The following is a 22,290-nucleotide window of genomic DNA, read 5'->3' as shown; positions in this document are numbered from 1 at the left end:
TCATAGTGGATTTCTGATTTGGACTAGGTCCCGTGGGTTTTTACTTCTTCATTCAAGAAGGTTTTCCCACGTTAAATCTGGTTGTGTTCTTCTTCTCTCTCTCCTGTTTTCGTTTTGATTTTTCCGCTGCGCTGCCTGACCTGGTGAAATTCAGGCCGAGGTATTGCCGAGATCCGAGATCAGGATCTTGTTGATTGACTTCCGCACAAAGGCCCCTGAGCCGATCTGAGGGAACCGAGTTTTTCCCAACAACTTATTGGAATATTTAAGTGTGATAGTCCCACAATGGTTGGTAATGGGCAAAGTGAAATCCATATAAATAGGAAGATCCATAAATCCAATGACTTATAGTTTTGGGTTAATACATAGTGTCAGATCCACTTGATATTGGTGGTCTCCCGCCATGGGCTCCTTCCGAATCCCCTTGACACAACTTATTTAGCTGGTGATGAAATTTGACAGAGAAAAGAATGAAAGATAGAAATATGTCCACAGACAAACAAAAATGTCTTATTTTTTTTTGAATTTAAACAAACCTACAAAGAGTGCGTAAAAGGCATCTATCAAAAGGTTAAGGCCAAGAAGTTTAAATTCATTCCCTTTAATAGAATAACAACCTTTGATGGAAACCCAAACATATTATATAGTAATACGGCTACATATTTTATTATTGTCAATCCAACTTTTCGTTCAAGATACCATCCATTTGCATAGTTTTACCCATTAGACAATGGTGCTGCATGATTATTGCAGCCTCTATACGGATTCCAATAGATTGTCCTTGCGGCATTCATATGGAAGACCATGAGCATAACGTCTTAAATCGCTGCAATAGTCATAAATAACCCATTTCGAATGGACCGTTTGCATTTTGTTCATGCTTTCATAATCAAGACCTCTACTTTTTCCACCATTGAAACTTGTGCAATCTGCACCTGGCTTTGCTATGCAAGCATTGGCATTGAAGTTTTTGAAACCTGCAATGAATGGAGCATTTGACAAATCGATCTTCACCTCACCCCATCTAGTAGCCCAAGAGTCTCCATTCCAAAGAGTTGTGTAAACCCTCATAGGTTGTTTTGTAGGGAATGGAACACCAATCATTTGCCTGTTGTGCATCACTCTGATGGGAATGTAATCCACCGAAATTCTGCAAAAACATGAAACATATTTAGATAAACATGACATATAATATATAGATCATTTTGAATATGTAGTTGCTTTTCGTAAACTTACATTATGCGGTGGGGGTTCCAATCAATGGAATATGTGTGGTAGTCCTCTGTTGGATCAAACCAAAGATAGAATTGCATCTCACGACCCCCATTACCATTGGCATATACATTGGTTGAGAGCAGATAAGGATCACCAGACAAGTTGCCCAAAAACTCTATATCAATCTCATCATGTTGTGATCCTAGAGAGCTTAGCTGCATATGAAATACATATCAATTACTATGTCATAAGATATTGTCATGAACCAATCCAACCTAATAGCTTCTATAATCTAGGAGTTTAGAGTTCAATTCGTGCGGCTCCATCTTCTAAAAAATAGTTAAATTTAAGCATAAAGTAACAACAACAAAAAAAGCATGTACATTATCCACACTTCATAGTCTAAAAGGTCTCAATGTGACGGGGATTTAAGAGATAAAATAAATTCCAAAAAAAAAAAAAATGTAAGCTTTCGAGATAGTTTTGGGTAGAATTAGTTCATGACAGATATGTATAGATGTGGATATGTTGAGATGGATCCTTTCGTGTCTTTTTTAATATGACTAACTTTCGAAAAATTTCAATCATTCTTTGACATATCAATGCCAAGTTCAATGACAATGTTTGTTAATCGAAGAATAAAAGATGGTCATTTTAATCTATCAATGAAAGGCATTACAAGATGTTGTCTTGTAAAATGATCATGACCCATATATATTATGTCTTATGTATATGTACAGCTCAATTATGGGATTGGAACAAGTCTTACGTAAAAGGCAGTGACGGTTCCAGCAGAGTTTCCTGGAACAAGCTTGATTTGCATGTCAAAACGTCCAAACAAATACTCATTCTTGGAAACGACGCCTGAGCCAGAATATTTGTCCATTATGAGGGACATGCTATTGCCATCATCTTTTATGTCAACCCTCTCATCTCCAAAGAGACTGTCAAAATCAGAGTTGAAATTCCCACCAAATGCAAATGTGCTGAAGGCAAAGAAGAGAGAAAGCAGAAGAAAAAAGGAACTACAATATGAAGAAGCCATTTTGCAATCTTGTCAATGTATCAGAACACTAATGATTTAAATATCAGTTTCCTTTAAAACATATGATTGCGACAATTACGGCAAAATGCAGTTGTTTGAGATCGATGTAGCTGTCAGACACAGGTTGTTATGACTGCTTTAACCGCAATGTTATCGTCGCAATTGCAGTTGCAAACTGCAATCGAAACATTGATCGAGTAGATAATATGTTCTTTTTTTTAAAGAGATGAGAGAGATACGAGGAAAGTTGTTTTTTTATGCCAAGAACGTTTTTAGAACTATGCATGGCTGTCTCTTCAAATTTGACGTTGGACAAAAAGTCAAAGCTCAAAATGCGTAATTACTTAAGATAGAAATGCTAAACATGGAGGAATTATCTGACTATGAAAATCTTGATTTTGCATGGATTACATCTATTTGTTTTGAGATGCATGAAAGGAATTAGGATTAGTTAAAGATTTTTGTTGATTATTTCAATGTTGTTTGGATATTAACTATATAATAACAAATTTAAATTTCAATACATAAGGTTTGTTGTGAATCAAGGATAATCAATCTGATAGGCACCCTCCTGATGATATCCCTGATTCCACAGATCCGGTTGCTTGGGTTGATAAAGAAGGCAACGAACGGCTGGAGCTGGACTCAAGGAACCAACGAGAAGAAAAAAAGAGGGAGAAGAGAACACCTCACTGGCTCAAGGACTTTGTGATGTTGACAGGTGGAGGTGTGGGAACTTGAAACGAAGACAAGTGGCTGAGCCTTGAGATAAGATGGAGCAAGTGGTTTGGTCGGTGGAAGTGTGTATGGGAATCCTATGGGCAAGTTATGTGATAGTGGCCAGTGGGCCGTAGGTGGATAAGCCCATTACTTGCTGATCAGCAAGGAATGGTTAAAAAAAACGGGTTGAAGACTAATATGGGCCCATAGCTAGTTTTCCTTTGAATTACAATATTCTGTTGTTAAATAGGGAGATGGGGACCACAAGGGGGGTATCGAAATAATCTTGTAACAAACTTTTCCTTCTCCTTGCTTAAACCCTTTCTGGAGTTGCTGGCGTCCTCGAATCGCCGTTGGTAATAGCAATTTCAATTCTGTTTTCTTCTTCAATTAAGTTGTTCGATAGATAACCCTATCATTTGGTGCTCTTTTCATTGAGAGTTGAACTTCCTCAAGCAATATGGCGGAAGGAACTCGCTCCACAGTGAAAACAAATTTGATGGAAGAATGTGTTGCCAAGCTAGCTAGACACGAAGAGCAGTTCGGTGCATTTGGGGAATTGCTACAGAGCATGAACCTAAAATTGACATTAATGGAAGCCAAGTTGGATCAGAATCAAAAAAATAAATCTGAGTTTAAAGGTGGAAGCAGTAGTGAATCTGGATTAAATACTTTCTTTGGAAGTAATGCTTATAAGTCGGTGAAGTTCACAGTACCTAGATTTGCAGGAGGGGAACCAAGAACCATGGATCCACAAGATTCAGCAATTCTATGGATTCCACAATTTGAACGATGGGGATAAGCTCACACTAACATCCTTTCAGATGGATGGGGTGGCTGAAAACTGGTTCCATTGGATGGAACGAAGCCAAAGGTTATCAACCTGGGATGCCTTTGTGGTAGCCTTGCTCTCTCGATTTGGGCCTTCCAAATATAGAGATCTCCGAGGTGAATTGGGGAGATTAACACAGAAAAACACAGTAGAAGAATATCAAAAGGAGTTTGAACAGTTGTCAAATCAGATCATAGGAATCGATGATGTTACCTTGCAGAGTTATTTTGAGAATGGGCTCAAGTCAGAAATTCGGAAAGAGGTCCGGATGCATCTTCCAGAAGCATTACAGAATGCCATTGAATTGGCTAAAGTTGTGGAGGACAAGCTGAATGATAGAATTCCTGCACGGTTGGGGTACCAGAAATTTTTGCCCAACAACGAAACAGGGAGACAACAGCCAGGCTTGTTACCAACTCCAAGTCGAGGTGTGTTCAATGCTGCTGGGACATCGAAGGACACCGTGCCCATTAAAAGGCTATCAGCTGCAGAAATGATGGAGAAAAGAGAAAAGGGACTATGTTATTATTGTGATGAAAAATTCAACCGCAGCCATGTATGTAAAGGGAAGATGTTCTTAATGCTCATTCAAGAAGATGAGGAAGAAGAGAAGGATGAAGAATTGGAAGTTACAAATGAAAAAATTAGGGGTGGAGAAGACATACCTGGTATTAGTCTTCATGCTATGGATGGGCAGTATTCTTCTAGCACCCTGCGCTTGAAAGGGGTCATCAACAAGAATTCGATTCAAAACTTGGTCGATGGAGGCTCCACCCATAATTTTGTGCAGGAGAGAATAGTCAAATTTCTTGGTTTGGAGGTAAAGCCCATTGGGCAATTTACAGTGCTAGTGGGAAACGGTGCAAGTTTGAGCTGCAAGGGAGTTTGTCAACAAATAGGCTTGGAATTACAAGGGCATAAGTTCATCACCGACCTGTTTGTACTTCCTATTCAGGGGGCCGAAGTTGTGCTAGGGGTACAGTGGTTGTCTGAATTTGGGGATGTCACCACTAATTATAAACAATTGGTCTTGAAATTTGAGAGAGATGGGAACATCATCGAGCTGCAGGGAGAGACAAGATTGCAGGCCGAGCCAATTGAACTGCACCAGCTTCGCAGGTTAACACAGTCTGATGCCATAGCTACTTATTTTCAATTACAGACTATTGAACACCAACAATTGAAGGAACCTGACATAGCAACAAAAAATCCTTCCTGGGTAGAACCGGTATTACAATAATATGATGATATTTTTTCTGTTCCAATTCAGCTACCACCCACACGGTTAGAGGATCACCGTATCCATCTGGAACCTGGTACAAAAGCAGTGAATGTCAGACCATAGAGATATCCTTATTTTCAAAAATCAGAAATTGAAAGAATGGTGAAAGAAATGCTAGATACCGGTGTAATCAGGCCTGACTTGAGCCCATTTTCATCTCCAGCACTATTGGTCAAGAAGAAGGATGGGACTTGGAGGTTTTGTGTAGATTACAGGGCACTAAACCAAGTCACCATACCAAACCGGTTCCCAATTCCTACAGTAGATGAGATGCTAGATGAGTTGGCAGGGGCAGTCATTTTTTCCAAGATGGATCTACGTTTTGGGTACCACCAAATCAGAATGGCTCCTGAGGATATTTATAAAACAGCCTTTAGAACACACCAAGGGCACTATGAATTCATAGTAATGCCCTTTGGGCTCACTAGCGCTCCAGCCACCTTTCAAGGTATTATGAACTCAATTCTGAAGGAATTCTTGCGCAAGTTTGTTATAGTCTTCTTTGATGACATACTGATCTACAGTAAGTCATTCAGAGAACATGGGGAACACTTACGAAAGGTGATGGCATGTCTTAGACAACACCAGTTGTATGCCAAAAGATCAAAGTGCGCTTTTGCTCAAGAGGAGGTGGAGTACTTGGGTCACATAGTGGATGTTCAAGGAGTATGGCCTGATGCTGGGAAAATTCAAGCAATAATGGAGTGGGGCAAACCATCCAATCTTAAGCAGCTACGCGGCTTCCTTGGCTTGGCAGGGTATTACCGCAAATTTGTTCGTGGTTTTTCGCAAATTGCAGCCCCTTTGACTGCACTGCTACACAAGGATGCCTTTCATTGGAATGAGAAGGCAGAACTGGCTATGAGGGACCTCAAGAGTGCATTATCTAATCCACCTGTGTTGGCACTTCCAGACTTTACAAAAATATTTGTGTTAACAACTGATGCTTCAGGAGTCGGAGTGGGCGTAGTACTAAGTCAAGATAACCAGCCTATAGCCTATTTCAGTAAAAAGCTCAATCCCAAGATGCAACATTCATCAACATACGTGCGGGAGATGTTTGCAATCACGGAAGGGGTTTCCAAGTGGAGGCAGTACCTTCTAGGAGGGCCATTCATCATTAGAACCGATCAAAAAAGCCTTAAAGACATGATGGGACAGGTTATACAAACCCCTGAGCAACAACGCTTTCTAGTCAAATTACTTGGCTTTGATTACACCATTGAGTACTACCCTGGGGCTGTCAATAAAGTAGCAGATGCCTTATCGCGAAAATCAGAAACTGAGGTATGCGGTACTGAAGAGGAAGCATGTGCTATGGTCATCACTACAGTAAATCACAACCTGCTGGAGCAAATTAAGGCAGAAGTTCAAACCAATGCAAAATTCAGATAAAAGAAAAGGTTGAGAAAGGTACCGAAGGGTATGAGCAATACAGTTTACGAGAGGGGCTAATACTCTTCAAAGGAAGAATTACAATTGCAGCTAACTCTGAACTCCGCACTGTCATCTTGTATGAGTTCCACTAATCCTTGATTGGGGGTCATGGAGGTGTGAGGAAGACATTACAGAGGATAATTCCACATTATCATTGGACCAATCTAAAAAGAGATGTTCAGGAATTTGTCAGAACCTGTCCAATTTGTCAAATTACAAAATATCAACCGCTAGCCCCTGCTGGATTACTTCAGCCTCTCTCCGTACCTCTTGCTATTTGGGAGGATTTGTCCATGGATTTTATCACTGGACTACCTAATTCCGAAGGGAAAACAGCCATCTTGGTGGTGATAGACAGGCTCTCCAGGTACGCCCATTTTATAGCCTTGCCACCTAACTTTACAGCAACGAAAGTAGCCTCAGTTTTTGTGGAAAACGTTTGCAAATTACATGGTATTCCCGGCTCAATTGTATCGGACAGGGATAGCATCTTTGTAAGTAAATTTTGGGCTGAGCTAGCACGTCTCAGCGGCACAAAACTCTGTTATAGTACAGCAAATCACCCTGAAACAGATGGGCAGACAGAGGTCACAAATAGAGGGTTGGAACAGTACTTACGTTGTTATACAATGGAAGCACCGAAATACTGGGTGCACTACTTACCATGGGCGGAATTCTCTTACAATTCTGCATACCACTCATCCATTGGGGCTTCACCATTCCAGATAGTGTATGGGAGAGCACCTCCGAGTATTCCACTGTATGAAGGTACCACCTCGTCAATTGAGGCTGTTGATGTGTTGCTGACTCAACGGGATGCAGTGATTAAGCAGCTTCGAGAAACCTTACATCGAACAAGGCAGCGAATGAAAAATAAAGCAGATAAAAAGAGAAGGGATGTACAATTTGAGGTGGGCAGCTTCGTCTTGGTAAAGCTTCAACCCTACCGCCAACGTACCGTGCGCAATCACACTTTTTCCAAGCTCCGACGTCGATTTTATGCCCCTTTTTCCATCAATGAGCGAATTGGCCCTTTGGCGTACCGATTAAAGCTACCTGAGGAGTCGAGAATTCACCCGGTGTTCCACGTATCACTCCTTAAACCATACCGTCAGAACCCCTCTTTCCATTCGTCACCTCTTCCTCGCATGAGTTGGGACAATCACCCAGTCACCAAACCTGTCGCTGTGCTGCGAACTCGAGCCTTACAACACGGCAAGGAGGAAATTTTACAACTTTTGGTTCAATGGGAGGGACTGCCGTTGGAAGACTCAACTTGGATCTCTTACCCCGAATTCCTTCAAGCTTTTCCAAGCTTCGATCTTGAGGGCAAGATCGTGTCTTCAAGGGGGAAGGGAAATGATAGGCACCCTCCTGATGATATCCCTGATTCCACAGATCCGGTTGCTTGGGTTGATAAAGAAGGCAACGAACGGCTGGAGCTGGACTCAAGGAACCAACGAGAAGAAAGAAAGAGGGAGAAGAGAACACCTCAGTGGCTCAAGGACTTTGTGATGTTGACAAGTGGAGGTGTGGGAACTTGAAACGAAGACAAGTGGCTGAGCCTTGAGATGAGACGGAGCAAGTGGTTTGGTCGGTGGAAGTGTGTCTGGGAATCCTATGGGCAAGTTATGTGATAGTGGCCAGTGGGCCGTAGGTGGATAAGCCCATTACTTGCTCAGCAAGGAATGGTTAAATAAAACGGGCTGATGACTAATATGGGCCCATAGCTAGTTTTCCTTTGAATTACAATATTCTGTTGTTAAATAGGGAGATGGGGACCACAAGGGGGGTATCGAAATAATCTTGTAACAAACTTTTCCTTCTCCTTGCTTAAACCCTTTCTGGAGTTGCCGGCGTCCTCGAATCGCCGTTGGTAATAGCAATTTCAATTTTGTTTTCTTCTTCAATTAAGTTGTTCGATAGATAAACCTATCACAATCACCCAGATTCAAGAAGAAGAAGGATATTCCTTGTTTTAAAAAAAGGGATAAGAATGATAGCGATTGAATTTCGGGGAATCAATTCAGCAATAATTTTAAATTAAATTTAATTGCAATTAGTGATTGAGATTTGATTTGCGATATGACTCTGTTTAATTATTTCCTTTTCTTTTTGGTTGACTTTAACATGATTCCATCAAATAAAGTCTGTTATCAGAATTAATTATTCAATACCATTTTATTTCTTTCCTTTCTATTTTATTATCACGATTTCATAATTATTTAGTTTTGTCCAGATTACAGAGTTTAATGGATTTAAGTAAGATTTAAGTAACTTACAATTGTGAACAGTAAAGGAATATAGGAAAAACTTTAATTGTCACGTAGTTTTAAGATAACTACTGTGATATTTACAAGTAGCCTCCTGCAGCTTTTTTTTATGCATACTTTTTACCGTTAAGGGTGTAATATCTTGTTTGGAAAATGAGGTGTTACATATGGATGCCTTGAGACATAAATGGTACAATATAAAGCCTATATCATGGATAACTAGGAAATGAAATAATTTGGTAATGTTTGCAAGAAATGGATAACCTAATCAATGGATTGCTAAGTATTATAAGCTAAGTTAAGTGTAAGTGTAGTTATGGTAATTAGATAGCAAGTAAGATATGAACCAGGGCATGATGCCTAGAAACATGCTAAGTGTACTACTTAAAGTAATTAATGGGTAAAAGGTATGTCACCAGATAATTATTAGATTTAAATATGTAAATGGTAATGCATAAGGAAAAATAAAAGTTTATTGTATTATTAATTTTGAATCAATGAGTATAGTTTTCGCAAATTTATTTAATTAAATATGTTGTGCTTAATACCATTCTGATGTTAACACAGTCTGGAACAGGGTGTTATACTTTGCATAAAATTTTCCTAAGAGGTGGTCTATGATTTTGCACTTGGCTGAGTATTGCTGCAATACATCAATCCACTCTTCAGCAGTAATGATACCTTTTCTCAAGGCAATTTGCATCTGAGATCCCCCTTTATACTTGACTACATTCCATGTGTAATATCCCAGAAAATAATAGTAATTTATAATAATAATAAATTATTAATAATAATAATAAACTATAAATTAGTAGTAATAATATATATATATTTATATATATATATATTTGATGGTGATAGATAACAAATAATAATATAAATTTTACCTTTGATAAAATTATTTTGTGCGATTTATGTGCGATATGAGTGCTATTGTAAATTTACTTTGATACTTTGTAATACTCCAGATTATTAATAATAAAACAATATATATATATGTATATATATATATATATATATATATATATTAGATGATAAATTGTAATTAATTGAATTATTAATTGATTGGTTATTTATGCGTTAATGTTTGATTGGTAATGTTTGATTAGTAATTTGATTAGATATCATGAGTCAGTAATGAGTTAGCGATATTCTGAGCCATAAGAAATTAAGAATAAAAAATAGTGTATGAAGCAAATATCTGAGCCAGATACATCAATGAAGAATAAGAAAATAAATGCACGAAATCCATATTCGAGCCCAAAACTTCAACTATAAATAGAGGCATAGCCTAACAAAACCAATTCATTTTTCAACATTTCTCCTCTACTCTTCTTCTCCTCTACTACTCTATCTCTTCTTACTTCAAAAACTTATTTTATATTATTTTTATATTCTTCTGGTTACCAACCGGTTCTCTGCCCCAAATTATTCTCTTTCTTCTAGAAGTTAAGGAAAACGGAGACCATATAATCCTAATCCCTAGAGAGTTATAGGTTATATTTATATGTAATTTGGTAAATGTAATCCTAATCCTTAGGAAATTGTAGGTTGTCTTTTAAATGAAATTTGTTTTGAACAGTCCTTATCTTTAGGTAGTTATATATTTGGTTTAATGTAATCCTAATCCCTAGAGTCATGTGCTAGCTTGATATAAAATTTGTTATGACGTAATCATAATCCCTAGAGAGTTATAGGTAGATGTAATCCTAATATCTAGGTGTTCTTAGGTTAGTTTTTATATGAAAAATTTATATCACGATTCTTAAATTCGAATTATTACATGTGATACTTAGGAAATTTTATTAGAAAAATAATAGAGTTATTATTTTGAGAATAAATAGAGATGATGAATAATTTACTTTACTTGATGATTATCTACATAAAACTTAATTTATGTGCAATATATGGATATTATTGAATAATAATGAAAATTATGAAATTATGATACTCTTTAAGAAAAACTTTCCAAATATGTGATGTGATGTGATTATTTGAATGACGATGATTGGATTTGGGTTTTGCTATTATATATGTGGAATATTTGAATTATTTGGAAAGTTATGATCGGATTACGGTTTTACTATGATAAATGTTGAAGATTTGAATTGTTATATCCTTGAATAAATATGGAAAGTTATGATGACCTTGAGCAACTGATATATTGAAAGAAGAAATTTTCAAATATGATATGATTGAATTTTGATGATTGTGTGTGATTGTAATTAATAAATAGTGGGAGGATAGCTTTGGGATGGTACCTCCCAAAGCGATGAACACAACTTTTGGACTTTATGCCTTTGATAATTATTTGATGTGACAATGATGTTTCCGTTCTTCCCAAAGTGGTATCTGGCAACAGGGTTATTTCTCGGGATACTAGTAGCAACTCTGGGAAGAGATGTGCACACTGAGATTTGATATTTTGATGATGGCCAATTTTGATTATACGTGACTGGCAATAAGGTTATTTCACGGGTCACGGGGTAGGCTGGAAACAGGGTTATTTCCGGGTCTACCATGATTCTCTTCCCACTAAATACACTAAATGAACTTAAACATGATTAATAATGAAATTTGATATTTGATTTGATTATGATGAATATAATTTAGTTATGAATATTTTCATGTATGTAATATTATGATTAGAGTAAATATCATTTTCGGTCCTCAGTAAATTTCGTATGCCCGCTTTAGTCCCTAGCAAATAAAAAGACTATTCACGGTCCCTAAGAAATTCAAAATGGACCTATAACACCTCGTATCCCTAGGCATGAAAAATTGAGTAGAAGGTCTCAAATGATAAAAATAATGCCGAAAATGGATTCAGGACGAAAAATCGAGTGGACAAGCAAGTTTCAGAAAATTTGATGAATAGTGATTTTATCGGTGTAAAATACAGCGGTTTAATTGTATCGTTAAGCGCAAAATTATGATCAGTATTTTTAGGAATTAAAAATATGACGTGAACGAGAAAATTACATAGGTTTTGAATTTATGGATTAAAATGGATGATTTAAGAAAGTTAAGTGACACGTGGGACCCCTTAAGTGACTTAAGTGGACAAATGGACACCAAAAATCAGATTTCACTCACATTTCTCTCTCATCTCCTTCTCCTTCCCGTCGAGCTCTTCTCCATTTTAGGGGATTTGAAGCTTTGATTTTCCAACTCTTTTTCTAGCCACTTTTAGGAGAAACTCCCAACTACAAAGTTGTTCCCCACACTCTTGTGAATGACTTTCATGTAGAGTGCATCTTGTGAGGAGCATTGTGGAAGGAGATATACCCCTAAAATAGCCACGAAATTTTGGGGATTTTGGGGAATTTTTGGGGCTTTTGTGTTGAACCATTGGTTGGAGATCACTCCCTTAGATCCGAGGAAGCTATTGGTGGTAAGATTTTTCACTTTCATTGAGTTTTCATGGAGATCATAAAATTGATGAGGGTTTTGAAGTTGTAAGTTGAGTTATGGTAGTTAGGAGCTTTAAATGATATCCTCCTTTGGAATTAAATGCTTAGAATGATAAATGATGATGATTAATGCAATAAAAATTATTGGTGACATGTTTAGTAACTTAGGTAAAATTTTGATGGATGTTGTCATGGAAATCATAAATATGGTGGTTGAGAATTAATGGTTGGTTGTTGGTATGAATTAATTGTATGATTATATGATGTGTATAAGTGTGGAATTGGATTGAAATCCTTGGAGCATGTGTCCTTGGGGAATTCGACCTATAAGGAATATTGGAGGAAAATGGGATGAAAAATATTGTAAAAATCAATGGTTGGTGCCTTAGTGCACAAATGGTTGTGATGATGAGTTAGTTCAAAAACTAAAATGATTGAGGTAGTTGGGATAAATGGAAAAATAGTCTTAGGCCTAAGTGATTATGTTTATGTATTAGTGTTGTGAATGATTGATTGTTGGCAATTGGTTGATGGTCATTTTGTTGATCATATAGGTTGCCTCTAACGGATGCGATAGAAACGGACTAAGCTTGGAGCTTACGTTTTGGAGCATAGTGCTTGGAGTTGAGGTAAACCTTTGAAACTTGGGTTTAATCCCTTGTGTGCTCCACCACACTTAGTGGAAGGTGGTGGTTGGATTTTGTGCTTTTGACATTGTGTGAATATGTATGTTCATGCATTATTGCTTGATTGTGTGACATGCTTGGAGCATGTTGTGTGTGAAATTTTGTGATCTCTAGCCAGTAGATGTGTGGGGTTTGGACTTCCGTTGGAGATATCCTTTGGGGATTCCGGTCGGGTTTTGCCATGGGGCCGACTCTGGGAGCGGCACCAGGATGATTCAAACGTGGGACTTTCGCTGGATAAGGCTCATGAGGAGTTCCAGTTGGGTTTTCCATGAGGTCGTCTCATCCATGGGAGAGGCACCAGGAAGCTTCCCGGGAGTTATATGATGGGGTCCTTGAACGGAATCCTTATGTGGATGTTCTTGGATTTGTGCCCAGTTGTTGTGATTTTGTATGTTATGATTTTACATGATGTTATTTGTTGCACATTGAGTGAGCCATGGGGTGGAGTGATCCTCTAGTACCCTTGGTTTATTGAGATATATTTGTATATCTCACCTCGCATTTGGGGACATTATTTTAGGCTATAATGAGCATAGAGGAGCTTCGGGCAAGAGGCCCGCTTTGTGGATGAGTTGAGGATGATGTGCATATGGAGAGCATGGCATTTTGGAGGAGCATATTTGATACACATAGCATTATATTTAGCATTTTGGACTTAGATCATGAACATATTGCATGTTGAGATTTCCATGCTTTTGTGGTGTTCATGACTAGATTCTAAGTCTATGTAGTTGATGTACATTTATGCCTCTTGTTTATATTTGTATTTTGGGTGAGCATGGGACTTGTCCATGGCCACATATTTTGTATTTTGAGGCATTTGGAGTCTTATAATGTAAAGTGACCATTTTAGGTTTAAATGGCTTTGGAATTGGGAAATATTGTAATTGATGCATTACATAATGAATATGACGATGAAAGGGCCTAGAGCCTACATTAGAAATGGTACATGGGTTATAGTAATGATTAAAGTTATAGGAATGAAATCATGGATCCCTTTTGAAGTGAAAAAGCTGTCAAAAACTGGTTTTTCACAATAGGGAATCGATTCCCTGCTGTTGGGAATCGATTCCCTGAAGCAGAGCACGTAAATTTCAGCCACTGTGAAGGCTAGGAATCGATTCCTTATGATGGGAATCGATTCCTAAAAACAGGGAGCCAAATTGTAGCTTCTGTCTGCTACAGTAGCTGCTGGGAATCGATTCCCTGAGGTTGGGAATCGATTCCTACTGTGCAATTTTTGAAAATGTGTAATTTTATAACCTAGATTAAATGGTATTGCTTAGTTGAGTTATGATAAAAAAATTTAATGCTTCCTCGAGTTTTGCATTTACAATTACGGGGTTGTTTTTAATTGATTACATAAAAAGTTAATGTTTCAAGAAAAGAAAGTAATAAAAGGAAAAAGTTTACCCGTAATTTGATTAACTCAATTATTATGATTGTAACTGCGCTTAATACCATATGCAATGATAACATTACCGGTACGTAACGGGTTGTTACATTTTATGGTATCAGAGCAGTTTTGTTAGGGAACTCTGATTATGTATGACTGTATTTTGTGTTGTATAGCTATCTGTGAACTATTTACGATTAATGTATATGTGATTCCTCAGTGTGGGTCTGATCAGCTCATTTCTTTGTGTTACATGTACAGATATCATGAGTAGGGCACGTGGTCGCCGTGGAACACGAGGTGCAGGTCCTCAGCCACCTGACCCGATTACTGCAGTTCTTAATGCTCTGCAGGCGGAGACGGCTGCTAATAGGACAATGACTGAAAACCTGATGAAAAACAATCAGGATATGATGAATGCCTTTATGACTGAGATGAGGGCTGATAGAGTTCGTCATCGGAGGGATGATTCTCCTCCACATACGGCTACGGTGACTCCTACACCTACGGCGTTTGTCACTCCTAAGCGGGGGGAGAGTGGGGCTAGTCACTATACTGGTGAGGCTAGCCACCATACTACTGATCCTACATATGAAGCCCATTCTTCTGTTGACCCGACTTATGTTGCTCAGACATCTGGGGCTGCTGAGCAAGTTGTTAACGATGCTGCTGATGAGCGGAGACTCATATCTTTTAGAAAACACAAGCCACCCGTATTTATGGGGTCAAAGGACGCAAAGGAGGTTACTACATGGCTGAAGGGGATGGATAAGATATTCCAGGTGAAGAGGTGTCAGGATCCTCAGAAGTTATTGTATTCTGTGTATATGCTGGAGGGAGATACCCACGAATGGTGGTGCAACGTAAATCGCCCTTTTACTATTCAAGGTGAAGATCTGACATAGGCCTTGTTTGAAGGCTTGTTCCATGAATAATGCTTTCCCCGAGATATCCGGGAGGCAAAGCAAGGAGAATTTGATAAGCTTGTACAAGGGTCGATGACTGTGGATGCCTACTTGGCTAAATTCAATTAGTTGGTAAAGTTTGCCAATTATGGAGGTACTCTACCTACGCCCGAGTTCTTATATGCTAAGTTTCAAAAAGGATTGAGTGAAAAGATTGCCAAGAGGATGTCAAATATGGCAGTAAGAAATTTTGCTAATCTTGTGACCCAATGTAAGAGGGTCAAAACTGTTTATGGAAGATACCCGAAGTCTAATTCGGCAAAAGAGCAAGAAATGAAGAGGACATCTGGTCCTTCTGGTAATAATAATAGAGGTGGCTACCATCATAATAACAACAGGGGAAAAGGGTTGCAGGTAAGGCAACCTCCTGTTCAATTCAAGAGGGGTGGAGCCCCTAGTGGTGGAGTTGTTGATAGGTATTATACCCCACAATGTGGGAAGTGCAAGAAATACCACAAGGGTGTATGTGGTGCAGCCCCGGGGGGCGTGTTTCAAGTGTGGTCAGACTGGCCATTTTGCTAAGAGTTGTCCATCTGCTGCTGGGTATGCTGCGAATCTGCAAGCCTGGGCATCTTATACTCCTACTGCGGGACAGGCTACGAATCTGCAGGCCTTACCGACTACTATTGTTGCTGCTATTCCTACGGTTGGAAGAGTGTATACTACAAATGTGCAGCATACTGAAAGCGCCCTGAATTTGGTAAAAGGTATAATTTTCATTTCTAATATTGATTTGTTTGTACTATTTAATTCGGGGGCAACACATTCGTTCGTGGCGGAATATGTGGCTAAGGTGTTGGACTTAACGGTGACACGAATGGTTCCCCCTATGTGCATTACTATTGCTACATGAGAGGTTAATGATTCATCTTATATATGTGAGGAGGTTGAGTTCGTCTATGAAGGCAGGGGCTACACTATTGATTTGATTATCTTGCCCCTGGCCTCTGTCAATTTAATATTGGGTATGGACTGGGTTCTCAAAACTGCGCAATGATTGATTGCTGCGGAAAGAGGTTGATACTATCTCACGAGAAGCCCTCGGTTTGTCCGTCTCCTTATCTGTCTGTCTGTCAAACAATTAAAGCCTTGAAGGCTGGTGATCTGGGTTATGTATTCTTGGGTGGATTAGTTGGTGAAATGGAATTAGAAATTTCAACTATTCCGGTTGTTAATGAATTTGCGGATGTATTTCCTGATGAGATATCGAAATTTCAACTTGAGAGAGAGATTGAGTTCTCGATTGACTTGTTGCCTGGTGTGGGGCCTATCTCTTTGGCTCCATACCGGATGTCGCCACTGGAGCTAGCTGAGTTGAGAAAGCATATTAAGAGCTATCTGCAAAGAATTTTATTTGGCCGAGTGTGTCTCCATGGGGAGCACCGGTAATATTTGTGAAAAAGAAGGACAGCAGCATGAGATTGTGTACTGACTACCGGCAGCTGAATGAGGTTACAATTAAGAATAGGTACCCATTGCCACGTATTGATGACTTGCTGGATCAGTTGAGGGGTGCCTGTGTATTTTCTAAGATTGATCTCCGGTCCGGATACCACCAGATCCGGATTTAGCCGGAGGATGTGCCTAAAACGGCGTTCCGATCCAGATACGGACACTTTGAGTATCAGGTGATTTCTTTTGGGCTTACTAATTCCCCGACGGTGTTCATGGACTATATGAATCGCATTTTTAAACCGTATTTGGACCAGTTCGTGATAGTGTTTATTGATGACATCCTGATTTATTCCAAAAGTAAGGAGGAGTATACGAAGCATCTGAGGACTGTGTTGCAGGTGTTGAAAGATAAAAAGTTGTATGCTAAGCCATCTACGTGTGAATTCTGGCTATCTGAAGTGCAATTTCTGGGTCATGTTATTTCTGCTAGTGGTGTTGCGGTGGATTCAAGTAAGATTGAAGCGGTAAGTGACTGGGAACGACCTAAGACTGTGACTGAGATCAGGAGCTTTCTAGGTCTTGCTGGTTATTATCGCAGGATTATACAGGGGTTTTCTGCTATGGTACTGCCATTGACCCGTTTGACACGAAAGGATACTCCTTTTGAGTGGACCCAGGAATGTGAGAATTGTTTTTTGACACTTAAAGAGAAGTTGACTACTGCTCCTTTGTTGACTCTTCCCGATCTGGAAGGAGAGTTTGAATTATACTGTGATGCTTCCAAGAAAGGTTTAAGGAGTGTTCTGATGCAAGAAAGGAGAGTGGTTGCTTATGCGTCTAGGCAGTTGAAGCCTCATGAGGAAAATTATCCGATGCACGACTTGGAGCTTGCTGCTATTGTATTTGCCTTGAAAATCTGGAGGCATTTTCTGTGTGGGATGAAATTTTCTGTGTTCAGTGATCATAAGAGCTTGAAATATTTGTTTGATCAGAAAGAGCTGAACATTAGTGTGAACACCTAATTTTGTCCCAAACATTTAAAAATGACAAAAAAAATCTAAATTGTTAACCTCTATTTTCTTAAAATAAAAGAAAAAAAAGATTTAAAATTAAAATTAAAATTTAAAAGAGAGTATATTTCTTTTTATAATTTGTAATTAGCTGATATTAAAAAAGAAAAAGAAAAAAGAAAACAAAAGTAACTAGATGCCAAATTCCGCACAGGACAATGTTCATGCAAAGTCCAATACATGAGGGTAAAACAAAAACAAGAGAGAGCAACAAGGAACATCACATAAAGCATAGAAGGATAACGACGAGTCCTTTTTGTTGAGTAAGAGATCAGACCATAAAGACAAAATTCCTTAATGAGAAGTAGCAAATAAGACCAAGCAAAACGAGAACAGAGAAAAGAGCTTCTGGGATCAACACCAAAATGGAGAGTCAAAGTGGCATCTCTGCACAAAAAAGTGACCTATGCATGCAATTGTTGCAGCACTCCAGCACATAGAGCAGGTACACCAGATTATAAAAGAAGAGAGGATAATCATCAAAAAAAGGGGAGGCCAAAAAAGGAAGAAGCCAAAGGAAAAAAGCATCTATCCCATTATTCCATCCTCATCCTCCATCAACCCCACCAACTCTTTCACTGTGGAAATAAAAAAACCAACGTGAATATATCTTCTAGTATCTCAAACATCATAAACCCACCGTCAACCAAAACCATACTTTCGGTGACTGTACATGATGAAGCACGCTGTCAACCTCGTCGACCAGAGACCAGTAGTTGCTACTTCGCTACCTCATCACAGCCACACCAGGGATTTTGTTGGATTTGTGAAGGCTGAGATTCGCTACCTCATCAGAGCACGTAAATTTCAGCCACTGTGAAGGCTGGGAATCGATTCCTTATGATGGTAATCGGTTCCTAAAAATAGGGAGCCAAATTGTAGCTTCTTTCTGCTACAGTAGCTGCTGGGAATCGATTCCCTAAGGTTGGGAATCGATTCTTACTGTGCAATTTTTGAAAATGTGTAATTTTATAACCTAGATTAAATGGTATTGCTTAGTGGAGTTATGATAAACAAATTTAATGCTTCTGTGAGTTTTGCATTTACAATTACGGGGTTGTTTTTAATTGATTACGGAAAAATTTAATGTTTAAAGAAAATAAAGTAATAAAAAGAAAAAGTTTACGCATAACTTAATTAACTTAATTAATGTGATTGTAACTGCGCTTAATACCATATGCAATGATAATATTACGGGTACGTAACGAGCTGTTACAGTCCCATTTTAGTCTTTTTGAGGGACTAATATGGGTCTTTTTTTTTAATTTGTGATGGACCATGATTTCAACTAAATGGATCCATTTTGAATTTCTTAGGGACCACGAATAACCTTTATATTTGCTAGGGACTAAAGCGGGCATCGTGAAATTTGCTGAGGACCGAAAAGGATATTTACTCTTATGATTAATGTTGTGCTGAATATGTTAGTTGATGATTATCCTTATTAGATACACTAAATGAGCGTAATAAAGATAAGTATTATATGACGAAATTGATATTAATTTGATTATTAATTTATATATTAAATTTGATTTGATTAATATGGAATTGATATTGATTTAATCGCTACTTGATTATATATATTGATATTTGATTTAATTTAATTATTAATTACATTTATTGTATTTTGATTGGGATTACCAGCTTTGCTGATTGTTTGTGTTTGTTTGGCTACAATGATCCTACGGGGGAGCAGAGTTTCAAATAAACAGGTTCCAAAGGATGAGGCTGGGAATGGGCAGTGAGGATAACGACTCTGATATTTCTAGTTAGTCATAAATATTATGTATCAAAATGTAGTCTTTGATTTTATTTGAATGTATTAGAGTTAGCCTTACACTTGTCCCTGTATAGGTGCGGCGGTAACATTTCCCCAAATTAGATTAGCTTCGGCAATATTTCTATTATCATAATTGTATAAAACATGAATTTTGACAATTTATTTATTATAAGAAGGTTTTATAAATTGTTAGAAATTTGGGGGTGTTACACTATCTTTAGGAATTATGGAAGAAGTGGATACTACTTTAAACTATGGATAATTTATCATACTACAATTGCAGGAAAACATAATCGAAGCACATAGTTTGATGGAAGCTATAGCTAAGCATAAAAGAAGAGGTGTTCAATTCAAGATTGGGGACTTGGTATAGGTCCACTTATAGCCTTATAGGAAATCATCCTTGGCCGATAGAATGTCTAACAAGTTAGCTTAGCAATACTTTAGAACATTTTCAATAGTGAAAAGGGTTGGCAAGGTTGCTTACAAGTTGGGCTTGCTGCCTAATATGAAGATACACCACACATTTCACATTTATATCCTTGAACCATACAAAAGAGACAACAATGTTCAACCATTTTCCCATCCAGAGGTGTTTACTCATGTCATGCTTGTGTTGGAACCAAAAATATCGTAGATACTAGATGTGTTGCGTGGGGAGACTAGCAAGTTGTGGAGATTAAGGTTCTATGGAGTGAGATGCCTCACGAAGTAGATGTTAGGAATATGGCTTCCATATCTAGGAGGAGGATAGATTGAGTATTATAAAACTTTTGCTAAAAATCATTTCTTACTCTAAATTATCATTTAAAGTAAAGTTTGATATAAGGAATGATCAACAATATATTCAAATAATACATATCAAATAAATTATCACTATCACGCAATCTAACTAACATATACAAGATAACAATTCGGTAGTAAGCGCAACTCAATTTAAAAGCAGAAGCTAAAATAATTCAAGGTATTAGGCATGCAAGATTATTTTTTCCTTATTAACATGACAACATAACAATTCGTCTATATCCTTATGTAAATGCAAAACCACAAATAAAATCCTGAAATGCCTCAATATCATAAATAAATACTAAGTCATGAAGCTACATCGTGTAGTCATGACCAACGTCCATATCTCATGGCGTAGCAAAATACACATGTTCAACAATAACACAAATAAATCAAAGGCATGGACAACCCTCATGCTCACAAACAAATAAAATATACATAGTCTGATAAAAACATAACGTCATAATAATCAGGTCATGATACAATAATCATATCCATAATAATATGAATAAAACATGCATCTCAAATAAACTTTACTCCGGCTTCTTGCCTCAGGAAGCATCCATCTCATGGACATCTGTACCTGAAAATGTGCCCCACACGGGCTGAGATCTCTAAATAGAAATCTCAGTAAGCAAGGGTTCTCTAAGAGTTCCTCTGCCTCAAGCTCACTTCGGTATAACAGTTCAAAGATAAGAGTTCAACGGTAATAATATAATCACATGATGCAGCAATATATATATATATATATATATATATATATATATATATATATATATATGCATGTGTGGTAACAAGTCTACTGGCCAGAGAACACATGATTTATGCACGTGTGCTACACGCATAAAGCATGGGGCACCTACCCCATACCCACACTCAGGGAATACCACTCTTGTGCAGCTCCACACTGCACTCAAGTGTTACCATCTTGTGTGTAATACACCACATAACATACATATATAAGAGTACATCATTTCATCATCTCAAATGACAGATAAACACATATACCATATAAAACTACCATCCCCCTCTTCGAGTGTGGTGGAACAAATGGAGATTAACCCTAAGAACACGAAACTTATCTGTCAAATATTGTACTCAAGCTCAAAAGTCCAAATAGCAATCCATGGGTAACTAAAAAACAAAAGCACAGTCTTTTTATGCCAAAATATTATTAATATACATATCCAAAAATTGCAAGTCAAATGGACTACGTTTTGTTTTCTCATTTAGTGGCTGTAGGCTTCTCCTAAAGCCCCCAAGCACAAAACTGCATTTACTCTTTTTAAAATAGTAATTGCAAATCTTCACCAAAAACTATAATATTTTAATATATTAAACTAGACATCCTAAGCTTTCCAACGATATATTTTATGTCTCAACCGGAGTTGTATAACTCCGGTTATGTTTTACGCAAAGTGATTGCTGCAAATGAAATTTCTAGCAACCAAAATGCGACTTCAAATTGACACTACGATGAAACCACTTATCAAATGGACACAAAATTTTACATATTTGTAGCCCTATGTGTTAGATTAACATAGGTCCAAATGACACTCGATTTGGAGCTTTGTAGCTCAAGATATCAAGTTTTTAATAAAATAGGTTTGTTGTTGTCCAAACCAAAATATCGGGATATTTCCAATGGAATATCGATATCCGGATATCGCATCGGGATATCAATATCTTGATGTTGCCGAATGAATATCCCGATATCGATATCCGGATATGATATCAGGATATCAATATCCGGATATTGGTATTCCAATATCAGGATTTTTTGCGACAATTTTCCAAAAATTCATTTTTAAGAGTTTTTCCTACAAGATTCAACTTTTACCCACAACAGAAGTCCAAGCTACCATTTTCATATATATTCATGCTTGTTTTCATCAAGGTTACTTATTTCTTTCATTTTAACATGCCAAGACTCAATCTTTCTCAAAGAACTTCAAAGGACAAGGTGGGAACACATACCCAAAGCTCAAAACA

At 37.8% G+C, this 22,290-nt stretch overlaps 1 protein-coding gene across 1 annotated transcript; it reads right to left on the bottom strand.

The window, feature by feature from the left end:
* Positions 1–756: 756 nt before the first annotated feature.
* On the bottom strand, positions 757–2,260 carry LOC133305854 (xyloglucan endotransglucosylase protein 1-like). Its single transcript, XM_061506095.1, has 3 exons — positions 1,985–2,260; positions 1,237–1,430; positions 757–1,150 (listed from the first exon to the last, which is right to left on the bottom strand). Exons 1-3 carry the CDS (start codon positions 2,258–2,260, stop codon positions 757–759), a joined length of 864 nt encoding a protein of 287 aa, XP_061362079.1.
* Between the last annotated feature and the right edge of the window lie 20,030 nt (positions 2,261–22,290).

Source organism: Gastrolobium bilobum, unplaced genomic scaffold (genome assembly GCF_033153095.1).
Source record: "Gastrolobium bilobum isolate Gb01-03AN ecotype WA unplaced genomic scaffold, APGP_CSIRO_Gbil_v1 utg20561, whole genome shotgun sequence".
Classification (NCBI taxonomy): domain Eukaryota; kingdom Viridiplantae; phylum Streptophyta; class Magnoliopsida; order Fabales; family Fabaceae; genus Gastrolobium; species Gastrolobium bilobum.
Note: the sequence above shows the minus strand (reverse complement) of the source record. Positions and strands in the feature narration are given on the sequence as shown.